The sequence below is a fragment of the Camelus ferus genome, chromosome 9, assembly GCF_009834535.1.
Source record: "Camelus ferus isolate YT-003-E chromosome 9, BCGSAC_Cfer_1.0, whole genome shotgun sequence".
NCBI classification, from domain to species: Eukaryota; Metazoa; Chordata; class Mammalia; order Artiodactyla; family Camelidae; genus Camelus; species Camelus ferus.
In genome coordinates this window covers 67,403,728-67,423,322 of record NC_045704.1, presented here as the reverse complement: position 1 = coordinate 67,423,322, position 19,595 = coordinate 67,403,728, and the positions used below count along the sequence as shown (strand labels likewise).

Below are 19,595 nucleotides of genomic sequence, written 5' to 3'. Positions count from 1 at the left end.
CCGACACGATCTTTTCCGCGTGGGGTTTCGAAAGGAGCGTGTGCAGACAGGCCTGCGACGCTGAGGTCGGGCGTGCGTCTGCTCTTGCTGTTTGTGCCAATGTATCGGTGTAGAGTTGCTCTGTTTTCTTCCACTGTATTTATTGCTGCATTTCTCAGCATAAACTTATCCCATTGTATTTTTTATAAATAAATATTTTTTTTGAACATTCGTATGAGCCACAGGCTGATTATTTTCTGGCTAACTGGGTAGAGTCAGACTTTTTTTTTAAGTACTTTTTCCCAGGTGCTGTTACGAGGTACTTTAACATGCCCTTACTGAATCCACTCACCAGTGCCCTTGAGAAGCACAGTGCTTGCGACCGGGGCTTAGAAAAGTGAAGGTACCTGCCCACCGCAGCACAGTAAATTCCAGCCGAGAGGCAAGCTATCATTTGACCTTTGTGTATTCCACTGGGACTCAGCTGCTCCCAATTCATCCTAAAGCCAACTTGGAATAATCTTAAAATCATCTTCAGAAACACTGGAGGGTGGGGTGGGGGTTATATTCCTATTTCTAGGGTGAATAAGCATTAAACATACTGGATCAGGAGTAGGATATGCTGTTTGATAATAAACTAGGGTTTACAGTACAAAGGGTTTGCAAAACCGTGACCTTCAGACATGACATAGAGACTGTCAGACGGGTCAGTTTTGTAATGACAGCAAGTGCAGCCACTGACAGACGAGGGGTAGCATACTTTCTGACAGTTTCTCAGCCAAATGATTTCCTCTGTTAGGCCTTGGGGGTGAAATGTGCCTGCTTGTTTTTTGCTGAGGCAGCAGACAAGGAACGGCTGGGGCTTGATGCAGCCAGGAAAGCGCGGTCAACTTGCGCATCGTGACTTGGTGACCAAGTTTAATGCTTCGGAGAAACTGCTCTGTAAACCCCTTTCCTAAAGGAGACTGTCGGAGCTCAACTAACTCAGTGGTGCTGTTTAAGAAAAAAGTCATCACTTGCATTTGTTAAAGTCTCAAGGGCTGAGCTGGCATGCTGTTTCTTGCCATCCCTAAAGAGGGGTTTAGGGAAACCTTACATTGTACTGCTTGCCTGCCAAATAAGCCAGTTTGGGCCTCCTGTTGGGAGAGTGGGTAATTCTGTGTACCTAGCCATCTAGTTGAAATGAGGCTGCCAATCAACATGTTAAATGTTCCTATTTGTTTAAAGCTTTAAAGAAAAGCACCCAAGCGCACCCCCACCCGTCCCTCTGACCTGCCGCTGAATCTCAGTCTGGGGATCGGGTCCCGGCAGAAGGACTTCGAATCGTCCTCTGGGCAATTCTCTGGCTGGGCAGTGGTTGAAAACCTCTTCTGCAGAACGTTCACTAATTTATAAGAGGTAGCCTTGTACTTTTAACAAAATTTAGCTTGTCACATCTCTTTAAACTTCTGCCTCTTTGATACCACGCCCATCAGGTGGTGGTTCCGGTTAAACTTCCAGTTTTAATTGTCCCTGAATCGAAGAATTGTACTTTGGAAAGCTGTAACATTTTAGCACATTTCCAGACATGGAGGAGCAAGGAAACGTCCTCTGTACTAGGGCAACATTCCAGAGATTTTTGCTGAGGTTTGTTGGTTGAGAGTGAGGAATATCCTTTGCATTGGTGTCCTGAAATGGGTTTTTACATAGCATGCTTTTTAATTGACCATACAAACATGGTCTTAAAAGGTTTTTCGTCCCAGTTGGTGCAGAGAAGGTCATATAATTTTATGGTGCTAGTATTGTAACGTGGTCAAACAATGGGGACAAAACAGAACAGTGTTTGTTCTGTGCAGGGCTCTCAGGAGGAGGGAACTTTCCAAGTACAGATACCTCAAGGGCGCCTGTCACAGCAGCTGGTGCTCTGTCCCCTCTCGGTTCGATGATGAGTTCTTGCCTCTCTGTGCTCTCGCAGTGTTTAATTTGTTGATCCTTTTTACAAAACTCTGGAAAACAAAAGAATGAGTGAGACCAGTGTTATGTACATGCCCTGACTGGCAATCTACTTGGCCATATCATTTCAGGGAATTTAATCCTTCAAAAAGTTTTACCTGTTGAATTAAAATATCTTGGGGGGTAGATTTCGAAGTGGATTTTTAATCGGAAGAGTGTAAATCAGGGAAAGAAGACCTCGTTAGCTTCCTACCACCATCAGAAGTATCTTCTTTGGAGGACATACAAATACATTCAAGTATTGTATTTTAACATTTTACTCAAAGAAGGGTGAGGATATATGTAATAGACTATGGGAGTGCTCGTTAAGCTGCAGTGCCTGGCTGGACTGCAGAGTGCTTTGCACGCTCTGTTTGAAAGCAAAAGGGCTTTAACGCCTAGGTTTTACGGCAATAGAATGAAAGAAAATTGTTAAAATGTCACTTGACCCAGACAAAGGAGAGATGAGAGACGTCACTTCATCTGTTGAATGTCCCTGTCTGCGCAGGATAAGGCAAAGACGCAACAACTGTGCCGCAAAGGCTGCTGGAAACAGCTGCCTGCTATTTCCAGACCAGAGCAGCGCCGGGCCTCTGAGCGCGGGCGCTCCCCGCACTGACGTGCCCGGTGCGTGAAAGGCCCAGAGCCGCAGATCTGTCTACACTGGCCCAGAAGGTGATTCGTCTGCACTGGGTGGGAGTTCCCTAAAATACAACGGGTATGACATGATGCTTGGGGATACACAAATGCTCTCAAAAAAGATCAATCATTACACCTCCAGACCATCCTAAAGGCGAGACCAGGCCATGAGCACCAAAGGGACTTGGCCTGTCTCTGCGTCCAGGATACCCTCTCCTCTAGGGCACTGGGTTAGTGCTAAGCGCTCAGCCTTACTTCACTCCAGGGAGGTTTCAATACGGAAGGAGGGATCAAGCTCAAAATGCAGCCCAAATCTCAGGGGGACAGTCAGGTCATGTGGCAGAAGCTCACAGCGCCTCCAGGAGAGCATGAGCGGGGCCCGAGGCTCCTTCCTGTGTGAGCTGGCAACACTTAGGGTTGGGAGCATGGAGGCTGAAACAGGAAATGAAATGTTTACTTACCCAAAACTCTCAGTCCATAAAGTAGGGCTTTTCTGATGATCCATCGTTTGTTTCCAGATCAACAGCAAAACACAGAAATAGTGCGTCCAGCACAGTTTCAAACACCGATGAGAAACTGTGCTACCAAGTACACAGAAAAAAGCAGCCAGCAGCAGCGGGATCGCCCACACCTGGAGCTCACAGTTGTAATTAAACGCCATCAGCCCCCGAAAACAGTGAAACACACCACCAGCACCTGTCCGAAACAAGATGCTGTTGAAAATCTTTGTGCATTGGTTGATTAGGATACTTTAGAAAAGATTTTTGTCAGTTATAAGCAATAGGTCATACATGTGCACGTGTGTGAGTGCCCGTATGTGCCTTATTGTAAAGACGGCCTGTCAGAAAATCTGGTGCAACTGAAAGAATTAATGAAAAGCTGTGATCCCAAAAGAAAACCCGGTTAACCTGGAGGATGGGGAGAGTATGTGTCTAATTTCACCCAACGTGCCTAGCTTTTGTATGTACGTAGATGTAATAGTACGTCACAAAGTTTATTTTTTTTACACTGAAAACTACAACAAGCATCTCCATTTAAAAATTGTTTTATAAACACCATTTTTTAAAACAACGGTGCAACAATCCAGTGAATGGATATGTGATTTTAATATGTGATTACTTTTTACCTTGGGGATGGAAGAGGATGGGTTTTGCAATACTGGTGTAGGGAGTTAATAGGATTATAGGCTTTTGCTTTATGTGATTATTGTATTTCCAGGAACAGGATTACAGGCCATGATGTACCTAATTCTTTAACAAACTGGAGCCCATCTGGAGCCCTCGTTGCTCTTGGATACCCATGAAGAAGGACATGAATGTCTGAATGCTACATCGTTCAAAAAGAACAAAGACTCACTGGTTGTCATATGCTCATTAGAAGCTCGTTAGCCATTATGGAAAAATAGGAAAATGTAATCCATTTTTTGGAATATACAGGAAAATGAATTATTACCTAAAGTAAAATCTGTTATAAAGATGCAACCTCATTCCAAAAATATGTGTAAGTAGTCATTAGAAAGTAGATCTCCCACAAGCCTAGGAAGCTAACGTGAACAACATTATCCACTGAGAGACGACGACAACTTAGACCACTTGGGCTGTTTGGAAAGGCGTCATCGGTTCGTGTTTCCAGAGCTGCTGTCGCAAGAGAAATCTCTGGGGCCCAGCTGAGCCTTAAAATACATGTGCAATTAACGGACACCTGTGAAATCCAAGCATGCCCTAACTTGTTACTGACAGCTAACTATGACAGTCATGCGAAATGAGGAGCCAAGAGCCCCCATATTTGGCCAGATCACAACTGGAGACAGAGCTTGTTCTCTCTGGGCACTGTGGAAGTCCCTGCGTTCAAGCCGTGCGTGGAGGAACAGCTGGCAGAAGCGAGGACATCTATCCCGCTTAGAAGAGCAAAGACGTGGGGGGCGGCCCAGGACTGAGGTATGCAGAACCCAGCCCAGTGGGCGACCGTCACACGGAGGGAGGCACCCTAGCACGGTACAGAGAACCTTCAGCTTGCGGCATGGACAGGTGGGGGCTGAAGCAGCGTTCTCAACGGTATTTCGGGTACTCTTCCCTGCAACCCAGAGAGGGACGTGTTCCCTTGAGCTCACAGATGTGAAAAATGAGGCTTTCACGAGACTACATACAACTCCTTGGAAGAAGATGACAGCAGAAATGTAACTGGCTCCATTTGGGACTGGCTTTATATTTATGGATTTAATGCCCTTAAGTAATGTAGACATTTCATCAGGTTTCAATGCTATTTCCATATATTTTTTATGAAAGACAACCGTTATAAATCGTTCATTTTTTGATGTTACTAGCATTTCCATTTCAGGTATGAAAAAGGTGGATTCTGAATGGTAGAAAGAATTGCTCTCAGCTAGGGGTAACACGGATTCAAACCCTGGGTATCCTGGACAAGTGATAAAACCTTGGTGTTCTCATCCATGAGACAGGGATACTTCACAAGCTTGAGGGTTAAGTGAGAGGGTGGGGCACATGCTGTGCCGTAAACACCAAGAAAGCAGCGATTCCCATCCAGAGCCTTGTTGTATGGCTTAATTTTGGGATCCCAATGTCCGTTCTTATTTTAATGAAGACATCTTACCTTTCCTAGAAAAATTATGAAGTCTCCAAAGCAGTTAACAGCTGTAAAGTGACTTGAATTCTTGGACAAGAGTCTGAGTGCATCTTTGGCTGATGTACAGAAGTCTGTCCCATTAATGGCAGTTGTAGTGTATGCGTTCTGAAATAAAAGACCACAGTTAAAAAGATGATGACTCATACTATTTTAAAGACATATGATGCCAATACAGAATACTTGCAAAACAGAGAGAAACAGCTTCTATAAAACCCACTATCTCTACCCATAACAAGTCTTCCTTTTCAAAGTCCCTTCCAGTCTCTGGAATATATGCACCTATGTTCTCACATGGTTGAAGTAAATGGAAAAGATAAATAAGTATTTCTGGTCAATATGGTGGATTGAACATTCAGCTACAAACAGATGGAAATGATGATTAGAGCATAGACTGTTTTTAAGTGCACAGCGGAGTTTGAGGGCAGGGAAGAATGTTTAGGTGCTAGAAACAAAGCAGTCCCCAGCTATTGGTGAGAGCCGTACCCAGAGGCCCAATGAGCAGGGAAGCAGTAAAAACTTCAGGGGTGAGGGCTAGGACTTAACCGCCTGGGGGTAAGAAACAATGCTCAGGCCACGTGCTGTCTGCACCGAGTCAGGATTTATACTCCAACTCAACCAGCCCTTCCAGAAGCGTGGTCAAGAAACACAGCATCCACCTGGGACCACTGAAATGACCAGGGCCTGAGCAGGGTCAGAGCAAAGCCACATCCTCCCAGGCCGGGGAATGGTGGAGCCCCACCGACAACAACCCTCGAAAAAGATGAAGTGTTCACAGGAAAAATACATGGATGATGCAAGGCAATGAACTGCACATCAACCCAGAGAGTCTGTACCCTGAGAACAATCTGAAACAAAGCATTTAAGGAAGTATGGTTAAGATGCTAACTCCTTAAAGGAAGGAACAGTGACCATAAAGAATGAACAGCTTGGTATGAAAGATGAAGAGGCAGAGCAGAAAACAAATGGAAAAGAAGTTCTGGAAACGAAAAAACGTACAGCTTAAGTGGTACACAATGAGCACTTCCATGTGGTTCCATGCTTTTGTTATTCTAATTTTTAATAAATACATATTCTATCAGGGGTGTGTGTGTGTGTGTGTGTGTGTGTGTGTGTGTGTGTGTGCGCGCGTGCGCGCACGTGCTTACATGTGTAGCTAGAGCATGTTTAGATTATTTCAAGTATTTTGCTATTATAAATAACTATGCAATGAACATCTTAATTTCCTAATTTTGGAAAATTTCTAAAGGATAACTTCCAAGAAACGGGATTACTAAGTCAAAGAGGACAAGTGTGAGCCTGAGTTCATACAAGATTCCTTAAGCCATTTTTCCAAAATACCTTAGCCGTATAACTATATGGTAATTTCAAAACCATCTATTTCTTATATTTCACTTGAAACCTTTAAAATGCTACTTAAAGTTTTCAAGGAAAATTTACAACAAAGAATTTATAACTTTCTTGAGAAAATACACCGGAACGCTACCCCCTTGGGTTTCGCCTTTCCATCTGGCCAAGGTAGCAGATGAAAGTTTTTCTTTTAATCTCGTGGTACAAATCGAATCCTTTCATACACCCATTCAAAAATTTGTCAAAAAACCAATTTGGAGCCTGCTGCAGTAATCCAGCCCTCAGTGAGGCGGGTCTCAGAGTGGCAGAGGCAGTGGAGAGTAAGGCCACAGAATGAACGGACCCTCTTGCTGTAATTCCCTCCCTCCAAAGCCAGCTAGAGAGGAACATGTGGTTCTCAAAGATGAAAGGCTGGGCACCCTCCTCCCCTGACGAGGCACCCTGCTGTCCCAGAGGGTATGTTCTCAGTCGGAGGAGGGCCCTACAGAAGTGCCTTAGTGGCATGCCGCGAGAACTTTTGGTTTCTGACTGACACGGAACGCATGTGAAATTTGCTTTTAAAATCCCAAACTGGCTGTTGGGGACTTCAGACCACCATGCTGGAGACTGAAGCCTCGAGTTAGGGACGTGGAAACTCACTGCTCATTCTTTGACTATGCATCTTCGATCGTCTATGGTTCTCAGAGCCCCGAGCACCAATTTATCATCCTGGAGACTCTGCGCTGGGTGGGTGGGTGGAGAGTGATGTAACCACTCTTTTACAGACTGGAAACCAAAGTCAAGGGCGTTGTCCCGTGTGCTCAGGAAAATCAGGGGTTTTTTCTTTTTTTCATTCTAACTTTCTGGACATGACACTACCAATTTTAATTTGAGCATAAGGCTGTTTAAAAGCGTGGTGGTTACGGTGAGCCCAGGCCCTGTAGCCAGACCGTCTCTGGATTCTAATCCTATTCCTTACCACAGACTGGCTGTCGGTCTTGGGCAAATGATTTAACCCCTCTCAGACTTCAAGGTCCTCATCTGTAAAGTGAGTTACAGCACCTCGTGCGAAGGGATGTTGGGAGGATTAAAGAACATACTCCCCATAAAGCATTTAGCAAAGCGCAGGCTCACAGAGAGCATTAATAAGGGGCCCCTATTTCCTCCAAACCTCACCGGTGATGATCTCATTTACAACTGGGAAACACAGAGGCCATGCTTTGAGCAGCGAGGAGGTGTGGAAGGAAGGGACCCGCAGTTCCTTCACCCACAGGCTTGGATCCCTCACACTCGCAGGGACCAGCTTTCCAGACCGCAGGCCTGGCCCCAGCCTGGTCTGGCTTGGCGGCAGCAGCTCCACCACAGGCCGCTAGGCTGTCTTTGCGTTCAGGTTGTGTCCCCAGTCCCCACCTACCCCCTCTCCCCTCTAAACTGGGGAGAAGTGTACTTCTGATTCATACTGGGAATACAGTTTCCGCGGGGAACTTCCTTTTCCTACAGATCACAACCCCACAGTCAGTTTGGCACCGCTGCTCATAAGCAATAAAAATAGATTTTGCTCCTTGACAACAATGATTAAAGGTTAAAATGGTACTTTGTCACGCATGCGTTGACTCCACAGCTCTTGGGGGCCCACAAGCATTTATCTGTTCTTTAATGTATCATGCCCACTGCAAGAGGGCATTAACACCACTCTGACAGGGAAATTATACACATGCCTTCCTGCAGTTACTACACCGCCAGCGTTTTACCACAGGGTCAACCCTGAGTGCGACAGAGAGACCTAGAATTCATGTCTGAATGAAGAGCTGGAGGAGGGAGGGTCGCTCAACACACAGGATACGCATCGAACAAGTCTGCAGCCTCAGCATTGGCTGATTTATGCTTTTTCTTCCTTGTCAGGCCGCTGGAAGATGGACGCGGGAAACGTTCAGTGTTGTAAGTCCTGGCTCGGAGCGTTTGCATTTGCGGGGGCCGACGGAACGCAGGGTGGACGTGCTAAGGTGATCCCCAGACCCTGCCGATACGTGGGAAGGACTGGCTATGATAAGGATTAGGCAACACGCTTTGTTGGTTCTGAAAGTTAATCAGGAGATCCTGAAGCAAGAATAAAGGAGGTGGTGGTACCAGGCTTTTCATCTATCACCAGACACAATCCTGTGTGCCTGTTTCTTTAGCTCCCCCAAACAGGTGGACATTTCTCTGTCTTGAAATTGAAGTTATGAAAACACAAAATAGATACAAGGAAGGCGTCTCAGCTTGGCCACGGAAGCACCTTAACATTTAGGCCCCCAGTCTCATTCCCTGCCTGGGACTGGACTCCCTCCAGGTCTAGGCCGCTGCGTTTTCAGACTTACGTGGACTGCGCACCAGGGCTCGTCACAGGCTGCAGGGGAGGCTGGGAGGGCTCGTGAACAATGAACGACAACTCTGGCACAGTGTGAGGGCAACGTGGAGTCGAAGCACAAGCCGGAGGGGGGGTGCATTTAGCTGGTCCCTGTGGGGAATGGGGGTGGGTGCGGCTTAGGCAGCAGCAGGAGGCAGAGAAGTGAGACTTGGGGGTCCAGCAGAGAAGTGTGGTGGGAAGTGGGGCTGCAGGAGTCACGAGCCAGACCTTGGTGGGGCTGAAGGGCTGTGCTGGGGAGCAAGGGGGGGGGGTGCGACAGGAAGGCTCAGCCTGTGCTTCTGGAAGCCCCCCAGGCTGCCCTGGGAAGGTTCAGGGCAGACCCTCATCACCACCTTCTGTGCAGCCATAAAGCCCTACACCTCCCGAGGCTCATTCTCACCCAAAGCCTGTGGGGAGCCTCCTGGCTCCTCCGCTTGAGTTGTGCGTAAACGCTGTGTGACCACCACCCACTACCCACCCACTGAGCACAGTGGGCTCATTAGCAGCCGTAAGCCAGGGGCCAGGCCCAGGTGAGCCCTTCTCTGGGGAGCAAATAAGTGTTCAGGCGTTGTAGCTCTTTCCGGGTACTCTACTCCCCTCCCCCACCTGGTGATGTGTCCCGAATGGCCGGCCACAGACCTGGCAGCAGCTTCCTGATTTGTTCCTGTGGCTTTGTTTTTCCTTTTGCTATCACCTGCACAACCCCTGCATGTAAACAGATAAAAAATAATACTGGCAGGCACTCATGGAATGCATACCGTGTGCCAGGCCCGACTCTGTATTCCCCTGCATGCACTGCATCCTCGTCACCACCACGAGTGCACGATGAGGTGGCTGCGGAGAGCGGAGCACAGAGAGGTGAGATCGCACACCCCCGTCACACGCGTGCGACCAACATTGCATCACTTACAAGAGGCGGACTGGCCCATCTACAGGAAAACATTTACTTTGAGCTGTACTTTGTGCTCTTTCTTCCAGAAGGTTCAAAATAATAAAGTGGTGCTCTCGGGAGCTGTGTCATTAAAAGGAGCCAAGGATGTGGCAGGATCAATCAGCAGAAAGAGGCTGGGTTCCAATCCTGCTGCCTCCAAAGACTGGCTGAATGGCCGCCACGAGGTAACGTCGCTTGGCAGTGCCTCAATCTGCTGTGACGGTGTTTCACACCAGCCCCAGGCAGGGGTCTGGCTGAAGGCGCTGCACGTGTGCTAAGCGCTTCCCGGTGGGCTCAGCCCCCTCCCCGTTACCTTACTTCATCTCAGCTGCTTCTCACTGCCACGCGGTGAGATAGGCACCACGGGTACTACTATCCCCATTTTACGCACAATTCTGATTTTTGAAGCGAAATGGAAGAGATTTAAGTGTACTTTTAGGTAACATAGAAAGTTGCATTACCTCTTTAATTTACTTTGAGAGTTGTCCAAGAGTGTTAATTGCAGCTTTTACACAGAAAGAACATTTTTGCTCCTTCACTCAAGACAGAAGCCCGCCCAGTCCAGCCGTGTCCTTCCCCAGCGAAGGGCAGTCATTTGCCCTCCTGCTAAACTGAAGCGGGCCCTTCTTTTGGTGGCGGAACTGTGAACCCGAGCTTCTGTTGACTCTTCAAAAAGGTAAACAGAGTTTCCCTCCGTATAGGAGGAAAGGCACTGGCCAAAAACCATGCTGTGAATAGCCAGCTTTATTTCTGGAATGCCTTCCTAACAAAGTTCTGATATTTATTAAGTCAAACTAAAGCGAGATCTATGAAAACAAACCTGAGAAACCAGATGATGAATAAAGAACCCTGGTGTTCATACTTCCCTCAGAACCGGAAGAAATCCAGTGAAATCGGAGCCTACACCCATGCCCATACACCCAGGGGTCTTTTCTTACAAAACTTGCAGGAACCATCACAAGCTAGTTTCATTTCAGCCTGGTTTTGATCACAAACACACGCTGAGGGAGGTGGGCCGTAAACAGTGTCCAGACCTCACCTTTACCGGGTGTGTCCGTTCAAGAGTTTACCGCTCACCGGCCGCAACAGTCCGGCAAGACGGTGAGTGAGGAAGCCGCCAGGCCCGTCCAGCGCTGGAGGCAGGGCTCGCCGGCGGAGGCCTCCGCTGCCTATGAAGCCAGGCGCTCGGCGGTGCTGTCCTGTTGCCTCTTTTAAAATGTATGTACCTTTTGCTTATTTTTTTTTTGAATAATGGCTTTATCATTTTCATGCTCATCGTTAAAGGAAATCCAGCAACACAAAGAAAGCGGGAAAGTCACTCCGATCCCACTGCTCAGAAATAACCATTGCCAACACCACGTGGACCTCACCCCAACGTTCTCTGCGAAGAGACACAGAAGGGAGGAAAGATGGGCAGACAGGCATCAGCTACAAAAATGAAAATTAAAAGTGCTGTTTGAAAAAGAGCACGAATGTGAATTTGACTTCAACAAAAGACAATGAAACGAAACTGAAACGGCAGGAATATTTGAATGTCAGACCACTGCACCTACACACAAGACTTAGGTTTCTAAAACAGTCTTTCTAAATTTATTATGAAAAGTGTTTATTTTTTTTTTTAACACCGTGTGTTAAGTTTTGGCAGGACGGGTGGTGAAACACGAGTCCTCTAAAGCTTTCTCCTGCCTCCTGAGTTTAGTGGGTGTCACTACCGTTCTGACTGTCAGGACTTAGAACACTCACAGCCTCTTCGGTGACGATGGTCTTAGCGACTCAGTCGGGTGCACACAGCACAGCCCCCATGCCTGCCGCCTCCCCTCCTGCTCTGTGCCAGCTGCCCTGCACACTGTCCTGCAGGGCCAGGGTGGTCCCTTGACCAAGACGCCCTCTCCGTGAGGCTCACTGAATGACTAGAGGAAGATGCTTTTGGCAAACCTCCAAGTATTATTTCTTTGTACAAACCCAAATTCAACCCACTGGTACGTTTGTTCCTTCAGCAGAACGTTATAGGATTAAAAGGCTGCCCCAGAGGCCACCTAGGAAAACCCTCTCACTTTACTGATGAGGAAAAGGAAATCTCAGCAGGCTACGTGACCAGGCGGAGGTGACGAAGACGGGACATGAATCGGATATTCACAGCCACGTCCCCTCCTCCAAAAATCCAGAAAAAGCCAAGTTAGGCTCTTACTGACCAGGGTTCTCGGTCTCCTGATCAATAGAAATGGACAAGAGACCAGGGGAGAAACTCAGGCAAGGCTTTACCGGGACTCGTGCTGCAGCACAGAGGGAGGGAGCGGAAAGAAGTGCCAGGTGCCTCACTCGCCCCCTGAGCCGGGGAGGGGCGAGCTGGTCCCTCACATGGGGTGGGGACGGGGTGGGTGGGGGGGGGGCGGGCCGGAGCGGTGGCTGGGGTGGCCTGCCCACCCCTCGGTGGCGCTGTGGGCAGGGATCACTCCCAGAGCCTGCTTTAGCTCCCGACACCTCAGAAATGGGAGGTGGGTTTTGGTCTTTCTGTAACTTCTTGTTCCTAACTTGGCCCCGCTGCACCTGCAGGTGGTTATCTTCAGTCCCTTATAGCTCCTTTGTTTTCTGTTGCCCGAGGAGACATCAGTCCAGGTGCCAAGCACTGCAGCGAAAGGCCCCAGGTCCTAGCCTGTCTCGAGGCCACTGCCTCTCACTGGACTCGGCCGTCACTGATGTGCGAGCAGAGCTCTGCCCTCCACAGTGAAGACCCACCAGGACAAGGTGCTCAGTGAAGAGGCAGCCAGGGGACAGGGCTGCACAGGACTGCTGCTTTCATCTAACAGGCCCTTTCCGGAGGGCCCTCCCGTGCCTCACTCTCATCCGAACCGTGCACGATCGTGGAGGGAAGGAACAAGGCGGAAGGGAGGACTGGACTTCCGTAGGGCAAAAGTAAAGTTGTAGCCCCTTGAAATGGCAAATGCTCATACTGCTTCTGGGGGGGAGGGCGGGGAGGAAGGTAATTGGGTTTATTTACTTTTTTTTTTTTAACAGAGGTACCGGGGATTGAACCCAGGACCTCGTGCATGCTAAACATGCACTCTACCACTTGAGCTATACCCTCCCCCTCATACTGGTTTTTGACTTCAGGCTTTATTAGAAAGACGACTAAATGGATGGGTTATCCCCAGTTAGTGAAGACCATTGGTTTCCTCTTCTCCTTACCCACACCCTCGACAAGGAAGTCCAGGCAGCACAATGAAGCCACTAAAGCTACAGACTTGGGATCACACGGATCAGCACACAGTAGCAAGCATCCTGGATCAGCTCTTCAGCCTCTGGGCCTCAGCTTCCTTGTTCACACAGTGAGGGTGACACCTGCCTAATACAACTTAGACTGTGTGTAAAATGTTTACTGTGGTGCCTGGTGTGCTGTAAAACTCAGTAAATGGCTATGTTATGTACAGACCTGAGAAGATTGGTTCTTTAGTTCAGAGAAGGTCAAACACCTCTGGCTTGAAGCTCAGGACCGAGGAAGTGGTGAGAGGGAGATGGAAAGTAGAGGTGGGAAGGTTTACACATTTCACGTATTGCACATCTGGGGGGAATAATTTTTAAGTCAGGTGTCTGTCCCTCTGTCCCTCGCTGTTGATGGGGGTGAGGCTGGCGAAGCAAAAGTTGACCTGTTAGGCTGACAGAGAGCCTGGGAGCCGGCTGACAGGTTCCTGGCTGCCTGGAGTAACTGCTACTCTGTCCATGGCTTGGCTTGACTCAGCGGGCAGTGAAAACTTATAAGAAAAATGCATCTGCTTAAAGACATTGACTGTGACAACAGATTTCTTCTTTCTGAAGCTTCAAAGACTTCCATTTTGGCTTCCTTCGTCCACGAGCACTCCTGCTGAGAAAGCAGTTTCTCTTGCAGTCAGTCCTGGGTGCTGTTAGGGCAGCTCCAACAGGAAAGGGCAGCTCTTTCGAGCCTGTATTTCCTTTTTCTTTACTGCCTCCCTGCTACTCTTAGCAGATGCTCCAGCAGATGTGTGAAGGCAGCGCGAGCCAGGGCCGGTGCTGGGAAAGCGAGGGCTCTCCTAGTCCGTCATCCTTCCATCCACAGACATGGATGGAAGGTGTGCCTCCGCTCAGCTCAGGGCTGGGGACAGGGCACTGAGCCAGGTCAACAGGACTGTGTTCTTGGACCTCGCTAAGCTTCTTTGTTGCTGCCTTGATGGAGGCAAGACACAGGCATGACCAACAGGCCCAGAGGGCCCTTCTCACCCTCCCCGAGCTGCATGCTGGTGAAGTCATTTGGCCTCAGCTGTCTCACGCCCTGGATGAAGGCAAGTCTAGCAAATGCCTCTCCCTGCCCCACCCCTGTGCCCACTGAGGCCTTCTGTAAAAGGCAAAGGAGGGGGAAGATGAAACCACTTGAAGAACTTCAAAGACTGGATCCATTTGCCAAAACTTTTAGGAACTTTCTAGTCTGGCCTAGATAAGAAAGTTAATTGAACCAAAATTCTCTTAGTCACTTCCTCTCCTATTTTTCACAGACCTTGTCTGCAGAGATAAGACTCAAAATGGGAGGACGGTCCAGCTGTCCCGCATACACGTGTGATGCTTTACTTTGCTCTCCAGACTTCTGTTTTTCACCCTGTGTGCATTTCCTCCTTCCTTTCCCCTCCGCTCTCCTCATTCCTGCAGGACTCAGGTGCTGAGCTCACTCCTCCAGGGGAGGGTCAGGAGCTGGTGGAGGGGTGGATGCAAGAAGATACCTCGTCTGCATTTTGTACTAGCTTTCGACTTCCAAAATTTTAAGCTCCTCCAGCCCTTACTACCAGTGGAGATGGTGAAGGAAGGGGATTCCCAGTAAGACCTGAGTGTCTGGGAGCAGCAGGCGGGCGTGCAGGTCCCCCTCCACCTCCAGATTAGAAAGTGAGACCCCCTGCACTGGGGGGAGATCTCTGGGTCCTGACCAGGGGTCCAGGTCTGCTTTTTTGAGCAGAGCAAGGAGAAGCGTCAGGACTCTAAAGGGTCTGCTCTGGGTTTGCCAGGATCTAGGGGGTTCCAGACACAGGGGGCTTTCTGTGCTAAACCCAGAGCAGTCCCAGACAAAGTGGGAGGGTGGGTTCCACCACTAGCACATCCAGGTAGACAGGGCCATAGCCGGCTTTCCCAAAGACACCTGCTTCCCAAGCAGAGCCCGAAGGAGCCGTGAAGATGGGAAGATGGATGTCTCAAGGGCTGCCTGTGTGTACTAGTGCCTGGGGCTCTCTGACACCGCGGATAACCCCCGGGGGTCAGCCCGAGAACAACAGGTTTCCTGCCAGCCCAGTGGAACGGGAGCTCACAGTCAGAAATTAGGTTGAGAGACACAGTACGGCATTTCTTGTACATCTGAGTCTGTGGCTGAGATTCACAACCATGTGGAAGCTGGTCCAAGGCGAGGCTCGGAGTGGCAGCCCAGAGTGCCGTCAGACTCTAGCTCGTAGCAGAACATGGAATCGGCAGCAGCTTTTATTCCCTCGACCCCTGTGACTCACACCGCCTTCCTTTTTTATTAACCTTTTTTTGAATGCATTTTCTAGTCCCTGGCCAACAGGTGCTTCCTGCTCCCAACAAGCCTTGTGTCTAAGACAAAGACAACTGGGGAGCGACAGCTAAGGGATGGACTCGGTCAGTGCCTTGCTTAGAAGGGCGTGGAAGGCAGGAGGGGAGGGTGTGGAAGGCAGGAGGGGAGGGTGTGGAAGGCAGGAGAGGAGGGCGTGGGCTTCAGGGGTGGGCCGTCTGAGCCTTGGACAATGACTCTGCTCCAGAAGCAGATGCAGGTAAAGAGAAGTGACATGAGGAAACCTGCTCTCCATCATGAAGATTAGATTTGGGGTAGGAGCTACTTAACAGTTTAATTTCATTTCCCACACTAAATGAATTTGGGAAATGTCAAAGCTAATCCATAATCTTTACATTTCTTAAACACTTAAGGTAATGTTGAGAACTTGGATTATGAAAGTTCCATCTTCCATTTGAACCACCCCACCCCGGGCCCCACTCTGGCTGCCATCACGAAGGATGGCCCAGCCTCAGTGGCCGGGGAAGCATGGCACCCACGGCGCACACTAGCCTGCGGGTGAGAAGAACACAGGAGGAGGCGATGGGCAGCTGCCCTGGCCCCGCCTTGAACACTGTTCATCGGAGCACAGGGTTTTTATGGGTCACCTGCTTCCTTATTTATGGGGAGACTGGATTTTGCTGACTCCAAAGGTAGTTTTCACAGATCAAAGTTAAAAAGCACAGGAGATCTCCCTCAGCGTATTTGCAGCGTGCCAAGAGCATGTCATGACAGGAAGGGACGAAGTACATTAAGGGTTTGCTTCGTGTCCTACATGGAGCTCAGACTTGTGAAAGGAGACTTATGGATAAGCAAATGGTGAGGCCTTGGGTCAGATGACCTTTTGAACCAGTTGTTGGAAACCTCCCTCGGCAGTGACACAATCACCCCTGACTGCTGAAAACGGGGTGAAGAGGGAGACAATGAGTACTAGACGCAGAAGAGGGGGGCCCAACGGATGTGCCGTGCGGGCCGTGTGTCCTGAACCTCGGGCCGGAGTCATCTTCCGTCTCCTGGCCGTGGGTTTGGATTTGAGTACCGGCCTTCCCTCACCATCACCCTTCTCGAGGGGAAACTTGGGCATCATTCCGGACTGCAAGGACCAGAAGGGCCGCTCTTAACAAGTCAGCTCCCCCGAGTCATGAGCGCAGCGGCACTGGCTGCGGGTGGCGGGGAAGAGAGAGGCGCGCCTGGAGAAGCGAGCCCGGCGCTGCCGCAGCCTCACCGCGCAGGCCCCCCGCCGCTCCCCGCGCTCCCTGCGCGCGGGCGGGACCGCAGCGCGCTTCCGTCTTCTCCGCTCGGCCCTCTCCGTGCCAGGCACCAACCCAAGAGCCTTGCAAACATTATCTCCTTAATTATTTACAATAACCCTGGAGACAGGCATTGTTACACCCAATTTGTCTGGCACGTGGTGGCCTTCCAATGTTTGGTGAATGAACGAATAAATTAAAATAACTAAGCCTCTTGTTTTCCTCACAAAAGAAACTAACATTCACGGGGCAGGTGCTAAGAGCCAGACCCCAGGTATTAGTTTAACCAACCCTCTCAGCTGCCTATGAGGTAGGTGTGAATTTTGCTTTATATATGGGGTACCCAAGGCTAAGTAAGAGAGGTGAAGTGACCTGGCCAACGCCACACAGTAAGCGGAGGAGCTATGAGCCAGACCCAGCCCTGTCTGCCCTCGCGCCGCTCTACCGCACGGCTGGGAAATGGGGAGGGGAGAGGGGGAGCAACAAGGAGCTCTCAGAGGAAGTGGACAAATATCTCCAGAAGAAGGGGGGGGCTGAGGTGTAATGAGAAGAGACGATGCTTGGAGAAGGAAACTGGGGGCTTGGTACCATCAGTAAGAGGTGAGGTCCCACCCTTCTGTCCTGTGAGCCAGGGCCTGACTTCCACGTTGTCCAAGGTATGGGGGAAATCCATTTAGAGTTCTGCTTACGAGGTGAGCCGGGCCAGCTCACATCAACACACTGTGTGATGTGACGTGCTTGTCTGTTCCTAGTGTGTCAGTGAAGCTCGGGAGGGTGCGGGGAGAGAAGGAACAAGGTAGGGAAGAGCAGAACCAGAAAGAGCCCTGCCCACCGCGTGACCCTGTTTGACACACTCGGACCCCACATTCTACTGGAACGAGGGGAGGGTATCCCCTGATCGCTCAAGTTTTGGGGTCTGAGTTCCTCCCTGTAGAAGGGGTTCCCTAGTGGACGAGCGAAGACCCGGGTTTAAATGACCCTGGTGGGGGCCACCTCATGTTTGCATTTCCACGGCCAGGGACTTCCTTCCTTCCTGATTCCTCTCCTTCGTTCCAGAGGCGGGGTCTGACTTGAGGTCCTGGGTGAGTTTGGAGGGAGGTGCAGAGCGCAGGCTGGCTCAGCTCCCCATCACTTCCCTTGGGATCTGCCTGCCACCGAGCACACACCTTCTCTGCCCAGTTTGCAGGGGAGAGCCCAGGGGCAGGTCCACGGGGTCGGCGGGGCCTGGGGAGGGCAAGTTGGTCTGTCTGTCTTAAGGGTGAAACATTACTAAGCTGTTCCTACAATGCACTTTCCAACCTGCTGATTAGGTATTCAAGGTGATGCTTTTAATCTTTATCTCCAACTCTTGGGTCTCACCATTGTTCAGAACTTGGACAAGGAAGAGGAGATGACTTTCAAGGCCCCCAAACCTCCACACTCAGCTGTTACTTTCCTCCAGCTAACCTGGAGCAGGTTGCTCCTTAACTTCTCGGAATCTGAGTGTCATCACCTATGGAAAAAAGATCAACGGTACTAATCGTACGTTCCTCATGGACTACTTGTGAGGATGCAGGGAGGTGACACACACAGAGCACTTAGCACAGTGCGTGGTACTCGGGAGTGCCCGGTAAGGGGTGGCATTCTTGTCTTCGGGAGCTGTACACCTTGGAGGGAGCCTAACCCTCTCTTGCCTCCCAAGAGAATTTTCTGATTAGCTGAGGGCCCATTGCATAACTCACCCTCCCTTCCCTATAGTGAGGCAATCAGTCATTCAACAAACATTAATTACTTCTCCAAGATGGTTGAAGAATTTCAAGTCAGGAAGGAACAGATGGCAGCTGCTCGCTGGGCCTTTTCCAAAAGTAGGAGAGGCCACTGAGGCCCACTTGGGGACGAGGGCTTTGGGCCTCACCCTCCTGAGCCCTGAGCCTTGCAACACGCCCACAGCAGGTGGGAGCCAGGCTCCGGAGAGGCTGCTCCGCAGGAAGCCACACAAAGCCAAGGCCCTAAGCCCAGCAGGCTCTGAGCCACGCACCAGGAAACATAAGGATACAGTCAGCTTTCTCCCAGACAGTCTGGGGCCTCTGACGAATAGGTGTCTCAATTCCTTTCTATCTAAAGTCAGGACAGTAGCATCTGCCATGAAACAGCTGTGCCGAGAGGAATACCATCATCTATAAATGGCCCTTAATGCAGACTATCATATTGACACACATGTGAGCTTCTTTCTACAACACGCACACACAGAGGCCTCTCTCCAGGGCTCTTCCCATCAGCTGGCTGCCCCAGAATAGCTTCAAACCAGTCGGTAGGGGTGTCAGGATTCAGAACTGCCGCTGTCATGGAAAGAACAGCTGTCTGGATGCTCTGGGATGAGGCGATGTCAGCCACCTCAAGAACTGTGTCCTCTTAAGAACCTTACATCATTCTCATAATCGAGTCAGAGAAATTGCATGATATTCATTACTTTTCTTTTCTGCACTGCACATGTTGCCCTGGGGAGAGGAGAAGAGGAGGCCCTGGAGATCCGCCAGCTGGCTGAGGATGAACCAAAATTGGACACGGAAGGGTCGCCAAGTGCCTTTGCTCCTGATGGACTGCGAGGAAGAGAATCACTGAAATCGAGCTAACTGCTAGGAAAGTGGAGGCAGGGAGCGAAGGCTTGGAGATACTACAAAGTCACATCTGCCACAAAGGCTCAGAAGACAGAGACCAACATTATGCTCCCCGAAGGCACTGGCAGGCAGTGTGGGTGGGGGCGGGGGGGGTTATGAAGTCGGGAGGGGAGAGATGTGTATGTTTCCCAAGTAGCAGCAAGCTTCTCTCTGCACTGGACTCGACAAGATCACCTGGGCCTTTCTGATCAGTGTATTTGTTACATACAGGAAGCCATGGGCATTGCCAACCAAATGCCAAGAGGTGATAATC

The 19,595-nt window shown here is 49.8% G+C and overlaps 1 protein-coding gene across 1 annotated transcript in view; it reads right to left on the bottom strand.

The window, feature by feature from the left end:
* Positions 1 to 90: 90 nt before the first annotated feature.
* SLC44A3 (solute carrier family 44 member 3) overlaps positions 91 to 19,595 on the bottom strand; it is a 64,540-nt gene continuing 45,035 nt past the window's right edge. Inside the window, 5 exon segments of the mRNA XM_032487133.1 lie at positions 91 to 1,964; positions 3,051 to 3,172; positions 3,175 to 3,252; positions 3,255 to 3,285; positions 5,200 to 5,337. Of these exon segments, the coding sequence (XP_032343024.1) occupies positions 1,866 to 1,964; positions 3,051 to 3,172; positions 3,175 to 3,252; positions 3,255 to 3,285; positions 5,200 to 5,337 (468 nt within the window). The 3' untranslated portion in view covers positions 91 to 1,865.